This window comes from Fukomys damarensis, unplaced genomic scaffold, assembly GCF_012274545.1.
Source record: "Fukomys damarensis isolate Sample0158 unplaced genomic scaffold, DMR_v1.0_HiC HiC_scaffold_2, whole genome shotgun sequence".
Classification (NCBI taxonomy): domain Eukaryota; kingdom Metazoa; phylum Chordata; class Mammalia; order Rodentia; family Bathyergidae; genus Fukomys; species Fukomys damarensis.
Window position 1 is genome coordinate 7,044,496 of NW_022900914.1, and position 20,437 is coordinate 7,064,932.

Sequence of the window (20,437 nt, forward strand, 5' to 3'; positions counted from 1 at the left end):
GGTATGGTCCTATCTCATGGCATATGAGTCAGAAGAAACATGCTTGAGCCAGGGATTTAGCTCAGTAGTTCTGCCACCTGCATTGCAAGTGCAAGGTTCTGAGTTAGATCCAGGAAAGGGAAAAGGGAAGGGAAGCAGGGGGAGGGGAGAGGGAGAGGAACAAAATATGCTGTAAGGAACTAAATGTGCCTGGGGGTGTAGGCATTTTCCAAGAGAAACCCAAAATCCATTAAGTTGAATTTGCATCCAAACAGCTCTCTTCTTCTCCCTGCCCCTTTCCTCTTTGGTCATTCCATCAGTAGTTTCCATTTCTTCTGTGGTTTTTTTCTTTAATCATCTTTAAGAACCGACGATGAGCCAGAGATTTCAATTAACTGAAATAGTACTTCAGGTTTAGAGCCCAAAACTGTCATCCACATGTCAGATGCTATTCCTCACTGATCCTTCCCACGATTCCTCTCTCCATCTGGATACTTCTGACTCCAGAGCAGCATCCCAAGAACTGGACAACATCCAGCCCAGCCTCCAGGAAGCGTCTTGTGTGAAGACCCATGTATGCACAGGTCACCCACCCCAAGGTGCTGTTTGGTCACTGTGTGGAGTGCTAATGCCATTAAAAGAGCAGAGCAAAATGAGCAGAAGAGCCAGCTGAGGTGCCTCTGTTAAGCAGGTCCTTGCTCGTATCACGAAGGGCACTGTAATGGCTACAAGAAATTCTCATCCCAGGACAAGTCTGGACAGCCTTATGTCCGAAAATACATATTCGGGGGGAAAGCCAAGCTATGTTTTATTAGAATAAACTAAAGGATGGAGATATTTTTAATATGCTAAAAGCTGATATTGTCATTTATGCTAAGAAATAACAGAAAAAGTAGTGGACTAAGGCAAATTTTCATGAAACCAATCAGATGAAGTGTGTACAAATCTGGGGAAAATACCTCAGGTCCTTTGTTTAAAAAAAAGTTCCTTTGTTATGAATGCAACCTTCAATGTAAAAGCTGAGTGATCTAAACAAACCATAAACTATTGTTTAAAGTCTGAGTTCAGATAAATATAAATTTTTAATCTTAAATATAAAGAGGCAGATATGTATGTTAATTGGTTTATGAATCAAAATATCAAGTTTTTTAGATTTCTTCATTGCATGTTTTAACTTTTTACATAAATTCAGACTTACAAAAAGGTTGGAGAAGATTACCAAACAATTTCCATTTTCTGGTAGTCCAGATTCTTGTGATAATACTGCAGGAAGAAGCTCTTTTACCTTTAAAGACTTCACACTGAATTTTTTAAAAACCAAGACATTCTCTGTCATAACTAAATACAAATTATCAAAATCAAGAAATTAACATTCATATGAATTAACATTCATATACTATGTACTATTTCTTAGCTATAAATTTTGTTCAAATTTTTTCGTCTGTCTCAGTGTCTTTAATAACAAAATTGTGGGTGATAAGTTGCATTCAGTTTTCACATCTCAATATACTTCTTTAATCTGAAGTCGCTGTCTGTGTGTGTTTCCATAACACTGACATTTTTTAAGTGTATAATCCAGTTATAATATAGAAACTCCTCCATCTAGGTTTGTCTGATGGTCTCCAAGATTAGATTCAGGCTGTTTTCATTTGGCAGGAGGATCAAAGAAAGGATATTGCACTTCTCAGTGCATCCAGGTACCAGTTTATCTCTTTACTGGTGATAGATAATGTGACGTCAGATTGGTTTCTCCAATTGTACAATTACTGTTTCCTTTGGTGACTAATAAATATCTTCTGGGAAGATAATTTCAGACTATGCCAATATCTTATTTCCATTAATTTTAACACAGATTTTTTTCTTAATTTTCCACTTTCCAGAACTTTCTAAGCAAAGCCTTAAGCTTCTTTGACCTAATCTCTACCTTAACAAATAAATGCTATATTTAGTACCTATTAAGATCTAAGTATACTCAAACCAAACTCTAGGTGAGGGCCACAAAACGAAACTAAACCCATCTTCTGTCATACAAAAGTGGCAGCATACCCTGAGGAATTTTATGCTGGCAGCTGGCAGCTGTACAGCATTCTGTGTCTCCAGTGTTTGGGAAAGAATGATCCAATATTGCTATAGTTTTATGTCAAAACTCCTGTATCTCAGTTTAAAGACTTATTTGGTAAAGTGATGTATGTCCAGTAGCAATAAGCAATAGTATTAAACACTTATTCAACATTTTTCTTTAAAATATTTCAAATACTATCTTTTTTTTAAGACGGCCCCCCTACCCTAACAAAAAGAGTTCTCAGATAAATTTCAATTCCTCCTCCCCTTTTTCTCCATCCACCCACCCCTTCCCAAAGCTGTTTTTTCCCCCTGATTCAAGACTTTATATCATGGACTGGAAGTGATCTGGTGAGATTTGTTAGAAGACAGAAGGACAAGTTAGGTTTTTCTAGTCCTGGATTCTAAAAACCTGTCCTTACCTGCTGTGGAAAACAGGTGCGGACTGAGTGCTCTGTGTAACCGAAAGATGGCCCTTCAAAGACAGCTGTCGGTAGCTTCAGAACTTCCTTCAGAAACTGGTCAAACTTGTTAAATATCATTAAGCCACTGGAGTCCGACATCTGGGAGAAAACATCTATGAGAACAAAACCAAACCAAATCAAACTATAAGAAAAGAATCAACTTTTTATAAATGGCTTTATGTTGTTTGTAACCAGTAAAAAGTATCATTAAAAAGTACCGTGAAATTATTATGATTTTAACTAATATTAAAACTATTCTCATTAAGATTATGTGGTTACTTTGCTGACAAGGTCCCTAGATTCTATGCACTTAGTATTTATACCTAAACATTAAGTTAAATAAGCTTTTCATATGTATGCCCGCTTACCTACTCCTTTTGAGTATATACAAATGAATAATATAATTTAAAAAAAAATTTTTTTTTTTTTGGTACCAGATATTGAATTCGGGTCCTTGCGCTTGCAAGGCAGGCCACCGAAACGCTGAGCTAAATCCCCGGCCCCCAGAATAATATAATTTTAACCTCACTTATGTATGCCTCATTGTGTTCCAAGAATAATTTGTAGCAGCTTATTTTATTCCTTTAGTATCTGCATTTATGTAAGGCATATACATGTTTGAGTGTATGAGTATTTACCATAATGGTGATGAGGTACGTAATTATACTCTATTTGTATATTCTTGTACTAATGTAATCGTATACCTGTGAAGGGATAAACATGACAGAACCAGAGAGTATGTTTAAAACATTGTATTTAGTGAGTTCCAAAGTAGAATTTAAAACAATGCTTATAAATTCTATCCCAAGATACTCTGACACTATACAACCCTATATTTATATAAAGTCTAGCCAAGCAGATGGGAAAGAAATTCCCAGTAACATTACTATTTCTTTATTTTAATGAAAACTTTACGTTTTACTTATTCTCCTCTTTTCTTCCATAGTTAAGTGTTAAAAAAAAACAGGACAACATAACAATGCAATGTAACCTAAACATTTCTTCAAACTATTGAGCTTTCCTATAAAACATAGGTAATGAATTGAATACACACAGAAAATCATTTCCTGAGGCTTTTTCAAACACAGTATTTTTAAAATTCATATTACATATATCCTTATCTAGATAATAAATACACAGAATATACCTGTATATATTACTCTTTAGGTTCAATTTGGGGAATTTATCCTGAAGCACTAAGTGAAGACAAAAATATTTTAAAAACATTAATCTAAAAAAGATAAAATGTTACATTATCACTCCATAAGGTAATTTTTAAGGCATAAGAAAATAGGATATTATTAAAAGAATTAAAATTTTCAGTATATCCTCCCAACTGCTCCTACCTTGCAGTTGAAAGGAAAAATATTAAATACCAACATGGGTTGTGGTGAGCAAGAGTCCAAAGAGAGGTTAAAACAAGTATGGTTTGGTAGAAAATAAAATCAATTAATTAAAAAATACCAACTAAACTCCCGCTATGTGGCCCAACTACCAGGCACTATGCCAGGTATTTTGAAGTACAGCAAAGTACTATGATACACAGCTCTTCTCTCCAAAAGCTTTACCACAGATGGAAAAACAAGGTCCAGACAAACCAAAGAAGAATTACGAGCTATACCAACTCTAATTCAACAGGAAGAGGAAAGGCAAAATATACTTTTATTAACCCCTACCATGTGCCAGGCACCATACTATGCCTGCTAATAGTCATTCAATGTCCATTATTCTCCTCTTCTTTAGTAATAGAACACTAATTTCATTTTATGCAGCAATGCTCTCAACTAATAGAGTAAATTTCCCAGCCTCTCTTAGCAAGGTATGGTCATGTGATTAAGTACTGGCCAATGAGACTAAATGTAAAAGTGCTATGAGATGCTTTCAGAAATGCTAAAGAATGCAAACTACCCAAAAGACAGCCGCTGTCCCTTATCCTCTTCTTCTTGTGCTATATGGAATGCAGCTCTGACTGCAGAAGCTCCAGAAGCCACTTCGGAGCACGTGGCAATCTCCACCTTGACATAGAAATCATGCTCTAGAGGTGGGAGTTAAAAAAAAAAAAAAAGAGAAAAAAAAATTGGGTTTCAAAAGAACATGAGGTAGCCAGGGATGTAGCTCCACAGCACAACTTCTGCCTGACAAGCGCAAGGTCCTGAGTTCAATCTCAGGTACCAGGTACTAGAAAGAAACAAAACAAAACCCAAGTTCCTGAGGGGGAGGAAGAGGAGGAAAAAGTGGAGGAGGAGGAGGAGGAATTAATTAGGTATACAACAGCTTAAAAAAAAGGTGTAGTTATGTTTATTCTATATAATAAACAGCACAGCTCTGAAGAAAGACAGACAGAAAGGTAAATTGATGAACTCTTCCAAAAACCAGATTTAAAGAAATTGAACCATACATGTGAAATATTAACAGATAAATAAGACACAAGTAGCTATGACAATAGTCAGGAAAAGGAATTGTCAAGAAAGTTCAAAAGGCAGGAATCTAAGCCCTGAAAACTTGGGTTTGGAGTGATGCAGTGAAAACAAGCTGGAGTGGGACTGAGAGTCGCACTAGAGAACAGAGGGACAAGAGTCCCTCAGACAGGAAGTGTGTTCTGTTTTTATTTTTTGTTTTTGGGGGGTACCAGGATCGAACTTGGGGTCTTGTGATTGCAAGGCAGGGGGCAGAACCACTGAGCTAAAGGAACGTGTAGGGTGTCTGTTATTGGTAGTAAACAGGAAACAGGGAACTGAGGAGAACATTCTGACTACAAAATAAAGATGGATTAAGAAGAATATTCTTGTTATAAAAGAAAACAGACAAAAGAAAGCCATTTGGATTTGGCTTTAAAACTTTTGATTAAGGCTGAAATGTTTAGAAAGCTAGGTTTCAGGAAGATCTGAGCTGGAGATGCAGCGCAGGGGTGAAGCTCTGTCTAGAATGTATGAGGTTCTGCACTCAATTCCCCAAGCCTGGGTTGGGGGGTGATGGTGCTGACTTGATGTTACTAGGACTGAAAGAGGAGGAACACAATAGGAGAAAACCCTGTCAATAAAGCACAAATGAGGGGGTCAGAGGCTAGGTCGCAGCAGTGATCATACCGGGAACAGGGTCAAACCCAAGACATTTCAATGCAAGGAATGGCAGCGGATGGCAAACTGGATCAGGAGATAAAGAAATGCTAAAAGTTAGGGTCCTCAGTAGCGCGGGAACTAGCAGAAAGAATCAACAACTGGGATCTCATCTTACTAAAAAGCTTCTGTACTTCAAAAGAAACCATTAGCAGAACTAAGAGACAATCTACAATGTGGGAAAAAATTTTTACCAGCTGTACCTCAGACAAAGGACTATTATCAAGGATATATAAAGAACTCAAAACAATCAGTCCCCCCAAATATAAAGACCCGATCCAAAAATGGGCATCCGAAATGAACAGACATTTCTCATACAAAGAAGTAAAAGCAGCAAGAAAATATATGAAAAAATGTTCCACATCACTGGTCATTCGAGAGATGCAGATGAAAACATCACTGAGATTCCACCTCACCCCACAAAGAATGGCTGCTATCAAGAAATCGCACAATAACAAATGTTGGCGGGGTTGTGGGGAGAAAGGAACCCTCCTCCATTGTTGGTGGGAGTGCAGACTAGTGCAACCACTATGGAAATCAATATGGAGATACCTCAAAGAGCTTGGACTGGAGATTCCATTTGACCCAGCCATCCCTCTGTTGGGTATCTTTCCAAGAGAACTAAAAGAATCATATCACAGAGAAGTATGTGCACCCATGTTTATAGCGGCACAGTTTGTAATAGCTAAATCTTGGAAACAACCTATTTGCCCATCCGTTGGAAACTGGATAAAGAAGTTGTGGTTTTTCTATAAAATGGAATATTACTCAGCCATAAAGAGCGAGAGAATAGATTCATTCATAGGAAAATGGATACATATTGAAGATATACTCCTAAGTGAAATAAATAAGTCACACGTGTAAATACCAAATAGTTTCCCTGGTGTGAATATTCTGCAACAATGCATAAGATTCTAATAAGATTACTGACATTTAGAAATGGGAGGAAAGGAGCTAAAGGTGTAGGGAAGGTGTGATACGTAGGGGAAGAACAAAAAGGGAAAAGAAAAAAATGTGAGAGAATGAAAAGATGAAAATAAAGTGTTTGTAGATGGGGAGGGGAGGAGGGGGTGAAGGGAGGGCAGAGGTAAGGGGAAAAAATGAGAATCAAGACTTGCCATGTAAAGGTACATGATCCCAACAATGAATGTAACTGTACTGTATCCCTAAATGTACCAATAAACTCAATTAAAAAAAAAAAAAAAGAATATATCTTCAGGTTACATGAGACTTCTTGTTGAGGAACATAGTAAGGATAATTGGCTTGAACTCAAGTGGGTAAAATATATGATACCTGAATTATATCTGAATAAAGCTGTGTTTTAAAAAAGAAAAAAAAAAAAAAGTTAGGGTCCTTCTAAATCTCTAGTTTAGGAAAATGCTGACCACCCTGACTGAAGTAAGCAAATCAGAGACCAACACCCTATTAGCTTTGGAGACCTAACTATACTTGGACTAATCTACACATTTTCAAGCAGAACCACCCTACAGACAGAAACAGAGAGGCCTGGGCCACAGTTCAAGAAGGACTGCAGACAGAAAGTTCTGAAATGTCACCACCAAAGGAACAAAGTGAGGTTCTTCAACTGAGGGAAGCGTATGAGTCGTTCTTTAAATAGCTGGCTGCTGTTTTTATAATGCAGCAAATAATCATCCATTAAATTTGAATGGAGGCTGGGTGTAGTGGGGTATGACTATAATCCCAGCATTCAGGAGGCTGAGGCAAGAGGATCTCCATGATCCTGGGCTACATAGTGAGTTCAAGGCCAGCCTGAACTACATAGTGAAACCCTCTCTCAAGCAAACAAAAACTGAATGGAGATAAGGGCCAATATGGGACAAGGCAGGGACTTCAAGGCCCCCACTCCATACTTATTTCCCCTTTTGTGAACTGAACCCTGACTGTGATTAGAATGGTAGAGGGCCCACTTATAAAATATTTCTTCCAGGCCGGGGATTTAGTTCAGTGGTGCCACTGCCTGCCTCACAAGCACAAGGACCTCAGTTTGATCCCTGGTATCAAAAAAAAAAAAAAAAAAGTATTAGGTGATTTTTAAAAAATTACCCCCAGTCCTTTCGCACACTGTAACTCAAGTAGACTTCTGAATAACATTTCATTTTCCTAATACAGCTACCTCTTTCTTCCTTCTGTCTGGACTAAGTATGCGAGGCCTGGGCCATAACATCTTATTACCCTAAGGAAAAAAGCCACATAGCAGAGCAGGAAGGTAGGAAGAACTAGAATCTTTCAATATCCTCAGACCACGGTATCAACCCTGAATTTAACATCCTTTGGACTTATTTTCACATGAGAAAAAATAAATTCCAATGTATTTAAAGTACTATTCAGCTTTCTATTGCTAATCAATGTGTTCATAGCTAAAACTAAAATGTAATTAACTTGTAGCCACTAGTAGAAATATTCAGGACCACAGACTTTAGCTACCAAGAATATAAATATCACACACACACACACACACACACACACACACACACACAGTAATCACACAAACATGTATAGACTCTATCAATGAACTCTATCTTACTTTTTTATTTTTTGGTTTTTGAGACGGGGTCTCACTATGTAGCCCAAGGCTGGCCTCAAACTCTTGCAATCCTCATGCCTCAGCTTCCAGAGTGTTAGGATTATAGGTGTGCACCACCACACCAGGCTTACATTTTACTTCTTTGAAGTAATAAAAGGGAGTAAGAGAACAAGCAGAAACACATTTAATTAATAAGAAAAATAATTGCTAGGTCCAGAAAATGAAGACATAATGAAGTAACTCATTAATTCTTGAGTTACTGGCTTAACATGAAAAAAAAAATTGGGGTGGGGGGCGTGGTGCCGGGACTGAACTCAGGACCTCGTGCTTGCAAGGCAGGCACAGCGCCACTGAGCTAAATCCCTAGCCCAACACAATAATACTTTTTTAGGATAGGTTTCTCTTATTTATAAGAAAAATGGTGCAAGATGATTGTTAATTCTTTTTTTGTTTGTTTGGTGGTCTAATATATCTTTATTTCTTTTTTTATTGCTGATTCTTAAGTCTTAAATGACACAAAATAATGAATCTAAGTGTGATATACAATATACATGTAAGGTCTTAGCAAAAAAGTAAATGAGACAATACAATTGAATAAAAAATTTAAAAAATTAAACCAGGACTAAGGACATAGCTCAGTGGTAGAGACAACTTAACATGTGCAAGGCTCTGGGTTTGATTTCCAGCCCCACCCCAAAAATACTCTTCTAATTAAAGCCCTAGACCAGGGATGGCGAACCTTTTAGAGCTTTCAATGATACAAACAGCCTGCTGCAGCACATGTATCACAAGTTTGCCACCACTGCTGTAGACCCTTCTGGTATTAAGGGACTAAATTACTTTCCAGATTTCCCCCAGTCTATCAATACATTTCTGAAAGAAGATATACCAACTCCCTTGTAGTTATTTCCAGCTTTTTTTAAAGTAGGCTTTCTCCCTTGTAAAAAACCAACAACCAAACTCTTAAATAAATAGTATGCGTAATTTTTAAAATATTCTATTTGTGTAATGGGCAAAATAATGCTAGTGATGGACCACCTTCACATTTTTTTTCCTAGTGATAATAATCTTGGTTTTACTGGTCACATCTGCCCATGCACTACTCCCCTTTTACCACCAAATGACCAGACTCATGCTTCTGCAAGGTGACAGAGATATTCAGATTCAACAGCCAAGTCTAAGGTGAAAAATAGCTTCCTTTTATGTTTGATTTCCCTGGCAAATGATTCATCTCCTGTTATCTTTCAACCAAGTGAGCAACTTAACCCAGAAAAATATGTACACATCTGTATGTTTATAATACCTTCACACATAACTAAATCCAAGTGTATATGCTATCCTCAAATTCATTAAAATTCTGTGTCACTCATTAAGTCAGAATGAGGTTGGAGGTGGGGCATCTGGATGTCTGACACCTCTGCTGATTCAGCCCACTCTCCCCACCCTCACAAAAACCTCCAGGCCTCCCTTGGCTTTTGTTTTCCCTTTTCTTCTTCTTTTTTCCCCTTATTCATAAAATGCAAACATAAGGTGCCATTTCCTACTTGCTTCCAGTTCTAAAACATTTTGGTTATTTAAGAAATGTAAACACAGGTATCACTCACTGAGATTGAATAGTCACTAACGTCCATCTACTGGCTCGCAAGATGTAGCGAGGATACGCACGCAGTGACAGATGGTTAAATGACCATCGCAGAGGAGGCTAAATTTTGAACAGGTCAAAGTATTTAATCTCATCTTCAAGGGGAGGCCTATTAATGAAATGCCAAGGAAGCGAAGTGACATGTCAGCAAGAACAGTCAATTCTCAGCAAAAGCAGAATCTCAGGTCATTTTTTCTCTACTCAAATTGTGATCTCTCAAAAACATGAAAAAAAAAATCAGGTAATACAAATTATTACTATTATAAAACCACTGTACTTACAACCCACAGAAAATTTGTTAGCATTTTGCTATATTTATTTTCCCATGTGCATAATAAAATTTTGTTGAAAACTATATGACATATATGTACTTTCATCTGTAAAACAACTGTAAAGGCATTATATATATTCAGTCACGTAGGTGTCCCACGACTTCACTGAGCTCTTCCTTTTGGACACTAAACTGATTCAAGTTCTCATATATTACTGTTTCAAGAAATATAGCTAAAATTAAGCTGTACACAGTTGTGCTAGCCTGCAGTCCCAGCTACTCAGGAGGCCAGGCAGGAGGACTGCTTGACCCCAGGAATTCAGGCCAGGCAGAGTAACATAATGAGATGCCAGACTCAGATAAACAAAATAACCCTAAATCTTGAAGTACATCTCTGATTATACCTTAGGGTAAATTCCAGAACTGGACTGACTGAATGGATATGAGTGTTTCTATAGCCTTCTCCATACATCTGCTGCACTACTCTTCAAAATGGTAGCACTAGTTTTTAAAGGAATTTTTACCAATCATTATCTTTTAGTGCAAATAGGGTTTGAAGAAAAGATTAGATGTCTTAGAAAACAAATAGACACAAGGTAATAAATCATATAGTTAAATTAACTAAGAGTTAAATATGATTGGGGGGTGTACCGGGGATTGAACTTGGGCCCTTGTGCTTGCGAGGCAGGCAGCAGAACCACTAAGCTAAATCCCCGGCCCGAGTTAAATATGATTTAATAAATAATGAGCATTACAACCTGAAAGTTTTGTCCTCATAAGTTGTATTTTTGGTTTCTGACATTACCGAAGTTTTATTACGCTTTAAATAAATTTTGTATTCCTCTTATAAATCACTTGTATTTAGAATTCTGTTAGAAGTTACTATTCAATCTAGGATACACTGGCCATATCAGGGAACCATTTCTATAAAAGAATGACACATGGAGACAGAAATATTCTTAAGATAAATCTGAAAAATCTAATTAACCAAAGGATACTACAGATGGGTCCTGAGGAATGGAAGCATTTTTAAAAGTGACTACAAATGCAAGTGCAAGGTTCCAAGTTTGATCCCTAGTACCACCCAGAAAGTGGCTGTAAAATGCCAATCTGTACCCAGTGCTGTAAGAAACTTTGTCAAGTGTTTTGAAAATTAATTTTCTTTTTGTTATAAATATTTACATAATATGTTTACAAATAAAATTTAGTGTGATTTTTTTACTTTCATAAAAAATAAAATTAAATGTGTGGATCCTGAGGACTCACAGGTAGTACATATTAAACTAAAATGAAAAAGAAAACAGAAAAGAATAATAAAATGAGTCAGTAGTAGCTGCAGGTTAAAAAATGTTTCAAACTGAAAGGAGAAATATTTAAGTTATTTCAAACATTATCTTAACATTAAAAGATCAAATAAGCTATGAACATATTAAATTTTTTAATTCTGAAAGGTAAAAAAACAAAGATAAAACGAAAAATGCTAATTCATATCCCACATACTGGAAAACCTAATATAGGAGAAACATTAATAGAGACAACCCTACAAAATTTATTTAGTAGGAAGAGGCTGGAACAGGTAGCAAGAACTAAAACAATGAAGTAATAAGTAGATAGAAGAAAGTGGACAAATGATGAACTACCATTTGATGTTATAATCTACTGCTGTTGCTTATTTTGTACCATTATTCAGCCACCTCAGCTGAGGACAAAGAAACCAAGGGGCAGAGGGTCTCACAATAGCCAAAACTGACAACCACAGATTTCAAGTGCTTCTCTTATAATGGAGTAATCATTTTACATCTTTACCTTAAATAAAATACTAAGAAGACTCATATTTTCTCTGTCAATAGAATATAAAAAATAGAAGCAAGGAGAGATTTCTAGAGCTGGTACACTAATAATATCATCAAATTAGCTAGGTGGTAAGGGACACACACACCCCACCACCAACAGTAATAACAAATTAACAACCAAAAAGCACATTAAAACTTATCCTTGAACAACACAAGTTTCAACTGCGTGGGTCACTTATACAAGGACTCATTTTTTTTTTTTTGAAGATTCGTGACCATTTTTAAGAACTCAAAGATGAATTTTATAACTACAAATACCAAAAAAATTAAGAAATGTATGTCCTGAATGTATAAAACATATCTAGATAAGATTATTTTATCAATTACACATTAAGATATATAGAAATTATAAAAAGTTAAAATTTATCAAAACTTACAAAAACACAGATTATACATGGCACAATTTGGAGTCGAGAGAATGTAAACACAAAGATACCATACTAAAGCATAACTGCATAAAATGAACTGCAGTACACACTGAACTACTATAATAATTTTGTAGCTGCCTCCCATTGCTAGTATAGTCAACTCAAGTCCCACCAGTAAGAACACTGTGTGGCGCAGATCATCTCCAAGTGAGCAGCTTGTTTCTCCAGAGAATTACATTTTATAGTACAAAGTGAGATGATTTCATGTTTCTCATGATTCTCATGTATTTGTGTCATATGTAATACACAGAACATACAAAATGTGTCAGCTATTTATGGGATCTGTAAGATTTCCACCAAGAGTAAGCGATTAGTAGTTAAGTTCTGGGAGAGTGAAAAGTTATTTGTGATGTTCTACTGGGAAGATCAGCTCTCCCTTAACCTGGTATAGTTCAAGGATCAACAATAGGAGAAGGAACTATATGACCCTAAACTTCACAATTAGCCCTAAATACATTAGACTGATATTACTAGGAGGTGAAAATGTTTAAGTTATAACTGGTGTTCAAACAGCAACACTTCAAATTAATTTCCACCTTGGATGATTAAAATTAAAAAGTGGAAATAGGCTTCAACACACCAAAAAGGTTACTTATGTTCAATATTTCATTCCAAAGCCAAGATAATAATACAATAAAAATGAAACAGAATAACAGGTGGTAGACAAACTATAATTTTGATCATAAAGAAGATACACTATATTTTAAATGCATCTGAATAAGAGAAACATACTAAGAATCAGTCTGTACAGTGCAATGATCTAGCATTCTGAGCACACTGATATATCCCATTTAGCTTCGCATGTGTGTTTTCATGCCATTTGAATGTTGGTTGCTTTGTGTTGAATGAGAAGTTCAAAGGCACAGCAAAAATCTGATATCAGGGGGCTGGCTATTGCTATAACTCAGTGGTTCAGTGATTGCCTACCATGCTCAAAGCCCTGGGTTTGAACCCTAGCAGCACAAAACAAACAATAAAAACAAAACTGAAACCCTTTTCATACTTATTAGCAGAATTTGAATTTTTCAGTAGTTACAACAGAAAACTGTGGTCATTATAGGATTCAAGTAATAATGTGCACTTGGCAAAAATGTAATTACTTGGTATATGCCAGGTGAGCTTAACCAATATAAACATAGCTGATACTGTATAATCACAGAAACTTAAACTTCAGAATGTCCTTATATAATCAATTTCCTACCTTTTTTCTAGCAGTCTACTATGAATAAAGATGGTATACAAATTTTTTAAATCCAGAATTATCATTTAAAAGCAGACAAAATGCAAGGTCCTGAGTTCGATCCCCAGTACCAAAAAAAAACAAAAAACAAAATTGAATTTTCTTTTTTGTGTTTGTATGAAATATAATTTTATTCATATTACATTTATCGAAAAAGTCATGCTGAATTAAGTACAAAAGATTTTGGCCCCAAAGAGTAATATTTTGTGGTACCAAGTGAAAAACCTCAGAAAAATATTTAAACTAAATTTTTAACCAAAAATATGTTCAACATTGCAGCTGATTTTGAAATAAAAATAAGCAGGGCAACAGCGGACCAAATCACATGATCTAAGATCCTTCTTTAGAATATCTGTATCTAATCTAGCATTCCAACTTTCAATGCCATAGTGATATGGAAGAAAAACCATAGGAAACAAATGTCTCTATGAGGTGATCTTACCAAGAATCTTGAACTTGAATCTGATCAAGCTTCTATACTTTAATTTTTTTAAAAATCAGACGCACAGAGAAACATCAAAAGGATGCAACCATCAAACTATAGTCTATGAGAAATGCTATAGGACAGACAACCCAATTTTTTCAACAGATAAATTCACAGAGGAGCTTAGTACTTCTTTAAAACTCACGGCTTCAATCTCATCTCCCTTAATCCTTACAGTTTCTTACTCTCTGGGTACGTGTATCATGGTACTTGAACACTAGATTGTACTGACATGTCCTTTCATTACAGTACCAGCACACAGAGAATGACAGAGTAGCTTAGGACAGGACTCTGAGTTTAGATAAAATCTCAATGCTGCCCTCTCTATCAAGGGAAGAAAATGTCACCTGCTGCTAAAGGAATTTTGAAGGATTCCTTGAGAAAAATACGTGTAAAATATATTTTTCCATAAGAAAAATATTGTAAAATATACAAAAGTATAAAAAAAATGCCAATACTTGGGATATCATAGGTAGTCAGTAATTATCTGATGACTGAATAAATAAAAACATAAGGAGCAGTGGTGAAATTCAATCTTTGATTTCAATCACGTTCTTATAGTCTCCAATGAAGAGTAAAATGTCAGAAAACAAAAAGTAATAAACCACAGGCCAGGGATTTAGCTTAGTGTCGCCGCACCTGCCTTGAAAGTGTAAGGTCCTGAGTTCAATTCCTGGTACCAGAAAAAATTAATAATAATAACAAAAACCACCTAAGGGAATGACAACTGGGGTGGGTGGGGGAACAAGTAACTAATTTCAAAATTGCTGAGCGTGACCCTAAGTACGAAGGACAGCTTAACTACAGCAAATACTACCTAATAAAGAATGGAATTAAAGGCTTTACTTGACCAAATCTGGTAAAAGCAATGCAATTTATTTTCTAATAACTCTCGATATAATCATCTTCAAGCATAGTTTTAATAATATGGAGAATATTTTTAATGGCTTTTTAAATATCAGCCTTACTACTGTGAACCTATTAAATCAATCAACTTTTCCATGTGAACAGTAGGTGGCGTAACTCACAAACTTTGAGCTGGCTGCTGCAAAGTAATGTTTAATAAATAAATAAGTAAATAAATAAATAAATACTAAAAGCTCGACATAGTATCCAAATTTCTGAAAACATTCATTTAAAACTACTCAAGAGTCCTAATTTGAAGATAAAAATTTTCAAGTAATATGAGAATACTTACATCTCAATTTGTCCAGCATTTTTCCACCACACATGGTTGCTAACATAGCCTTAACCGAAAATACCGTCAACTTGCCTCGGCCCTCACTGCAAAATAAATATTAGAAATAATTGCTTTCTGAAACCACAAAAGCAGTCAATGTATCACTTTATATTGAGCAATCAGTAAAAGGACTCCTACCCTTATAGGTTACAATTTTACTACATTTAGAAACCCTGGATTTTGTCCTTTATCTATGCTCAGTGAAGAATGTTGAAACTAATCTGAATTGCGTGGAAATGAGTTTTCAGATCAGTCTGTAAGTAATTTCTCTCGGTTCTGAAGACAAAGACTGAACCAGAATTATTTATTATTAACTAAAAGCATTATACTCGATCTGAAGTATTTTTAGGTAGTCAAAACCAAGGGATCACCTGGTTGGAGTAATTAAGAAAAGTGTTCTTTACATCAGGACACTGTAACAAGAGTTTATTGTTGTGTACTAAACAATAAGGTACGCAATGCTATGAAGACTACATAGCACATTCATCTTTGTTGTCACTGTCATAACCTTTGTGTCACCATGTAGGTATTTATTCTAAGAAGCTTAATCATGTTCATTTAAGATCTTCTCAGACACCACTATGAGAAAGGAGAGAAAAAGGGACATTAACATTAACTCCTTTTCATGACCTGGAAAGATTAAAAGAACATAAATGAATTAATTACCCAAAGAAATCAGACCACCCATCACAGAACCAAGTCAAGACCCTGACCCACGTTCACTACTCCATCCTTTTGGCCATGCCCTAGTTCACTGCAGATAAAAAATTCCCTTGCTGACTGTTAAAGTTAGCATATATGAGTTAACAAAGGGTTTCTGTGTTACTCTCATAGTTTGTGATCATAATTTTGTAGTAAGTTAGAGTAAAGTATCTTTGCAATAACAGGAACTGATCATCTTGGTTTAGAAAAGCAAATCTCTCCCTATTTATTATACTCACTGATGATCCTAAGAGAATGCTCCTCAGTTTCCAAATCTTCCTTGCACATAGAAAGAACACTACATCTCATTAAGTTTATTCATAAGCTAAAACAGAAGACTCCACAATTAGGTAAATAAAATTAGGTTAGGCTTTTATTTTTTGTTTGTTTTATTTTGTTTTTGTTTTTTGAGACAGGGTCTCACCATGTAGTTTAGGCTGGCCTTGAACTCACTATGTAGCTCAGTTTGGCCTCAAATCCTTTTGCAATCTTCCTGCCTCAGCCTCCCAAATGCTGGGATTACAAGTGTCCACCATCACACCCAGCTCAGGATGGGCTTTTTAAAAAATACACCGTTCTTCAGAAGTAAAAACATCATCCCACATATAATCCTATACAGCACCTAGAAATTATGAGGAATATTCCTATGTCAAATCTCCACTGTATAAGCCAAGTATGGTGGCACACACCTACAATGACTGAACTCAAGAGGCTGAGGCAGGAATATTGCCACAAATTTGAGACCAGCACAGGCTACACGGCAAGTTCAAGTCCAGCCTGAACTACACAGTAAAATTCTGTCTCAAAAAACAAAATATCCACTGTATTATATGAGAAATGACAATAGCTAAAAGATCATTAAAAGGAATACACTTCTAACGATGATTCAGAACTGTATCATATGTGGTTAAAAGTCATCCAGTGGTTTAAGAACTAATATGAGTTTGAAAAATATCAGAATGCTGAGGAGTCTGAAGATAGTCTGGAAGGAAAAGCAAAAAATCCAGAAAATGCTATCAGAAGGAATGCTTTTCTTTAGGAATTGACTGATCTCAAAAGTGATCATTATTGATAGTTCTGCTACTAAAAGAAATTATTATAAAAATACATTTGGATATGTCTAGAATTATTTAGATTCACAGAAGAGTTGGTGTAAAAATGCAATTACTTCTTTTTCTCTACGCCACTGGGCCCTTAAGAGACAGCAGATTATCTAGATACAGAAAAAGGAGCAAGGCAAATAGGATGGAAAACAGTCCTATTCTTTTCCCAAATTTACATACTTGCTATGGTTTAGATTAAAATGGCCCCAAGTCTCACAAGTTCGGAAGGTGACTGGATCAGAGTCATCTCCTGCTTTAAATTACAAGTGTCAGGTATTTCATCCCAGTAATGGGAAAGTGACTAATACAAAAGTCAAGAATCCTAAAATGATGTGCTCAAACATGCATTTATAGTCATTCATTGCAGCATGTTTCTAATAGCAAAAGAATGGAAATACCCAAATGTCCGCTAATAGAAGGCTAACTATGCTATCATTAAAAAGAATGAGAAGCCAGGCAAGCAGCACTTGAGAGGCTGAGACAGGAGGATCATTGAGAGTTTGAGGTCAACCTGGACTACGTAGTGAGTTCAAGGCCAGCCTAAACTACACAGCAAGATCTTGTCTCAAAAAGTAACAACAGGGGCCAGATTTAGCTCAGGGGTGCTGCCCCTGCCTCACAAGCGCAAGGTCCTGAGTTAGATCCCCAGTACAAAACAAAAAAATACAAAACTAACAACAAAAAAAAGAATGAATGAGAAACAAAATATGAAAGATAAAGAATCATATTCAAGAAAGATTAAATTTTTAAAAAGCAAGCAAGGTACAGAACAAAATGATTTTTAGAACATTACCTAGCAATTATGTTAAAGAGAAAATTATATTCTGAAATATTTACTTGCATACATATAAACCACCTGTAAAAAAAATGAATCAATAACTTCCTGGTTGTCTTCAGAATAAGAAGATTTAACCTCAGCCTAAAAAGAATAATTAAAGAATGGGTACTATTTGTACTTTGTACTGTAATCCTAGCACTTGAGGGAGCCTGAGTCAGAAGAATCACAAGTGGAGTCCTGCCTCAACAACTTAATGAGATCTTGTTTTAAAATAAAGACTAAAAGGGGCAAAGGATATATAGCTCAGTGTAGAGAGCACCTGAGTTACTCTGATTCCCAATATCCAAAAAAGGGGCCTACTTCACTTTATAAATACGAAAAGTATCCATACTAGAAAAGAAGATTCTCAAGTCAATAATCAAAGCTTCCAACTTAGGACACTAGATAAAACAGCAAATTAGAGCCAAAACAAAAAAACAGGAAAAAAATGAGTAAGCAAAAATCAATGAAATTGAAATAAAGAAAAAAACTGAGCTAGTTCTAGTTCTTTGCATGGATCAATATTGATACATCTCTAGCCAGACGAAACAAGGGGGGGAGGGGAGAGAGAGGGAGAGATACAGGCACAAAGACATACAGACAGACATCAATTACCAAAACCGGGAATGAAAAAGAGGACATAGCTACAGATTCTGTAGACATTACAGAAATAAACTTCACAAAAACAACAACTATTCCAACAACAAAAAAAAAAGGGCCGGGGATTTAGCACAGTGGTTCGGTGGCCTGCGCTTGCAAGGACCCAAGTTCAATCCCCAGTACCAAAAAAAAAAAAAAGTATTCAACAACTTGGCTAACTCAGATGTAAATACTCCTTGAAAAACACAAATTAATCAGTTCACACAAGAAGAAACAGATAACTAACTAGGTCCTTCTCCATTGTACAAACTGAATCTGCATTTTAAAGTGTTCATTCAGAGACCTATAATGGTAAATAAAAGGAAATAACTGCATTTAAAAAAAAAGTTCAGAGATTAAAAGTGAAGAAATAAAAATGTTTATTCCAAATAATTCAACCATCTATTTAGAAAATCCCAATGAACTTACTGATAAAAGCTACAGAACCTACTGAAACAGTGTGAGTTTACCAACACTGCAGAACACAAGGTCAAAACACGAAATTAATTTTACTTCTCTAAGCTAACAAAAGACAATTAGAAATACAGTAACAAACAATATGAAATAATTCAATAAAATACTTACGTGATGGCAGAGACTGTTTCCCAGCCCTCTCACACTGCACTTCACTTTGCACAGTACTCTGACACCAGATACGTGAAAGACATTTCCCCACACACCAAGCAAATCTGCAGCAGACACTAGCAGGTGTCCTCTGATTCAATTCCATTCTGACACTATCCATCTGGGGATAGTAGCAGACCCCACAGGTTGAGCACTCAGTCCCATTAGACTGCTCCCAACTTCAGAAGCCAGTTGGAAGTAAGGGACAACCACTTACTCTTCCAACTACCCACTATAAACCACGGATTCTCACACCCATCCGTGGGTTTGATTAATATGCTGGAATGGTTCACAAACTCAGGGTAATACTTTGCTTACATTTACTTGTTTATTCATAAAAACCATTCAAAGGATATAGAAGAACAGCCAGCAAAGAGAAGCACAGAGTGAGGTATGAAGGAAGGGGTGTGAAATTTCCATGCCTTTCTCAGGCATACTGTATGTTCAGCTATCCGGAAGTTCTTCCAACCCAGCTCTTTCGGGTTTTTAATGAAAGCTTTAATGTATAGGTATGATTAATTAAATCCCTGGCCATTGGTGTTCAATTCAACCTCAGCCCCTCTCCACTCCCCAGAGCTGGGGGATGAGACTGAAGATTCCAACCCTCTAACCACACAGACTGGTTACTCTGGTAACACTCTCCCTCAACACCCACCCCCCCGCTATACAGAAGCCCATCAAGAGTTATATCATTACAGCAAAAGATGCTGCTATCGCCCAGGAGATCTAAGGGATGTAGGAGCTATGTCAGACTTGCTGTCAGTCTGGAAATTAACAGGCCTTAAGGGCTCTGTGTCAGGAACCAAGTAACAGCAAAAAATTCTCCTCCCCTACTGACACTATCTACAAGGGCATCAGGAGCTCTGTCTCAAGAATAGGGCAGAGACCAAACACTGATTCTCCCAGCACTTCTCTCTCTCTCTCTCTCTCTCTCTCTCTCAGGTATTACAAAGGTGTTATTAGAAGTTCAGAACGAGAAGCTGGAACATGAAAGACCTATGTGTGTATTTCTTATTATTTCACAAATCTCAACCAAATTCATAAAATGACATTTTTGTAACTATCAATACAAAAATTTATTATGCATACTTAGATTTCTTTCTTTCTGTCTGTCTGTACCAGGGATTGAACTCGGGACTTTGTGCTTGCAAGTCAGGTGACGTGCATTTATAGATTTCTAAGCCCATGTACCAATATCTTTTTTTTTCATTGCTGGGGACCAAACCCA

The 20,437-nt window shown here is 36.3% G+C and overlaps 1 protein-coding gene across 8 annotated transcripts in view; it reads right to left on the bottom strand.

Moving 5' to 3' along the window:
• Dtnb (dystrobrevin beta) overlaps positions 1 to 20,437 on the bottom strand; it is a 340,951-nt gene that overhangs the window by 198,583 nt on the left and 121,931 nt on the right. For all 8 annotated transcript variants that reach the window (XR_002024739.2, XM_010604850.3, XM_010604848.3 and 5 more), the window contains 2 exons: positions 15,283 to 15,368; positions 2,463 to 2,617 (listed from right to left, as the gene is read on the bottom strand). Coding sequence is in view for 7 of the 8 variants with exons in the window: in XM_010604850.3 (XP_010603152.2) it covers positions 2,463 to 2,617; positions 15,283 to 15,368 (241 nt within the window). In the remaining variant the exon portion in view is untranslated. The remainder of the gene's footprint in view (positions 1 to 2,462; positions 2,618 to 15,282; positions 15,369 to 20,437) is intronic.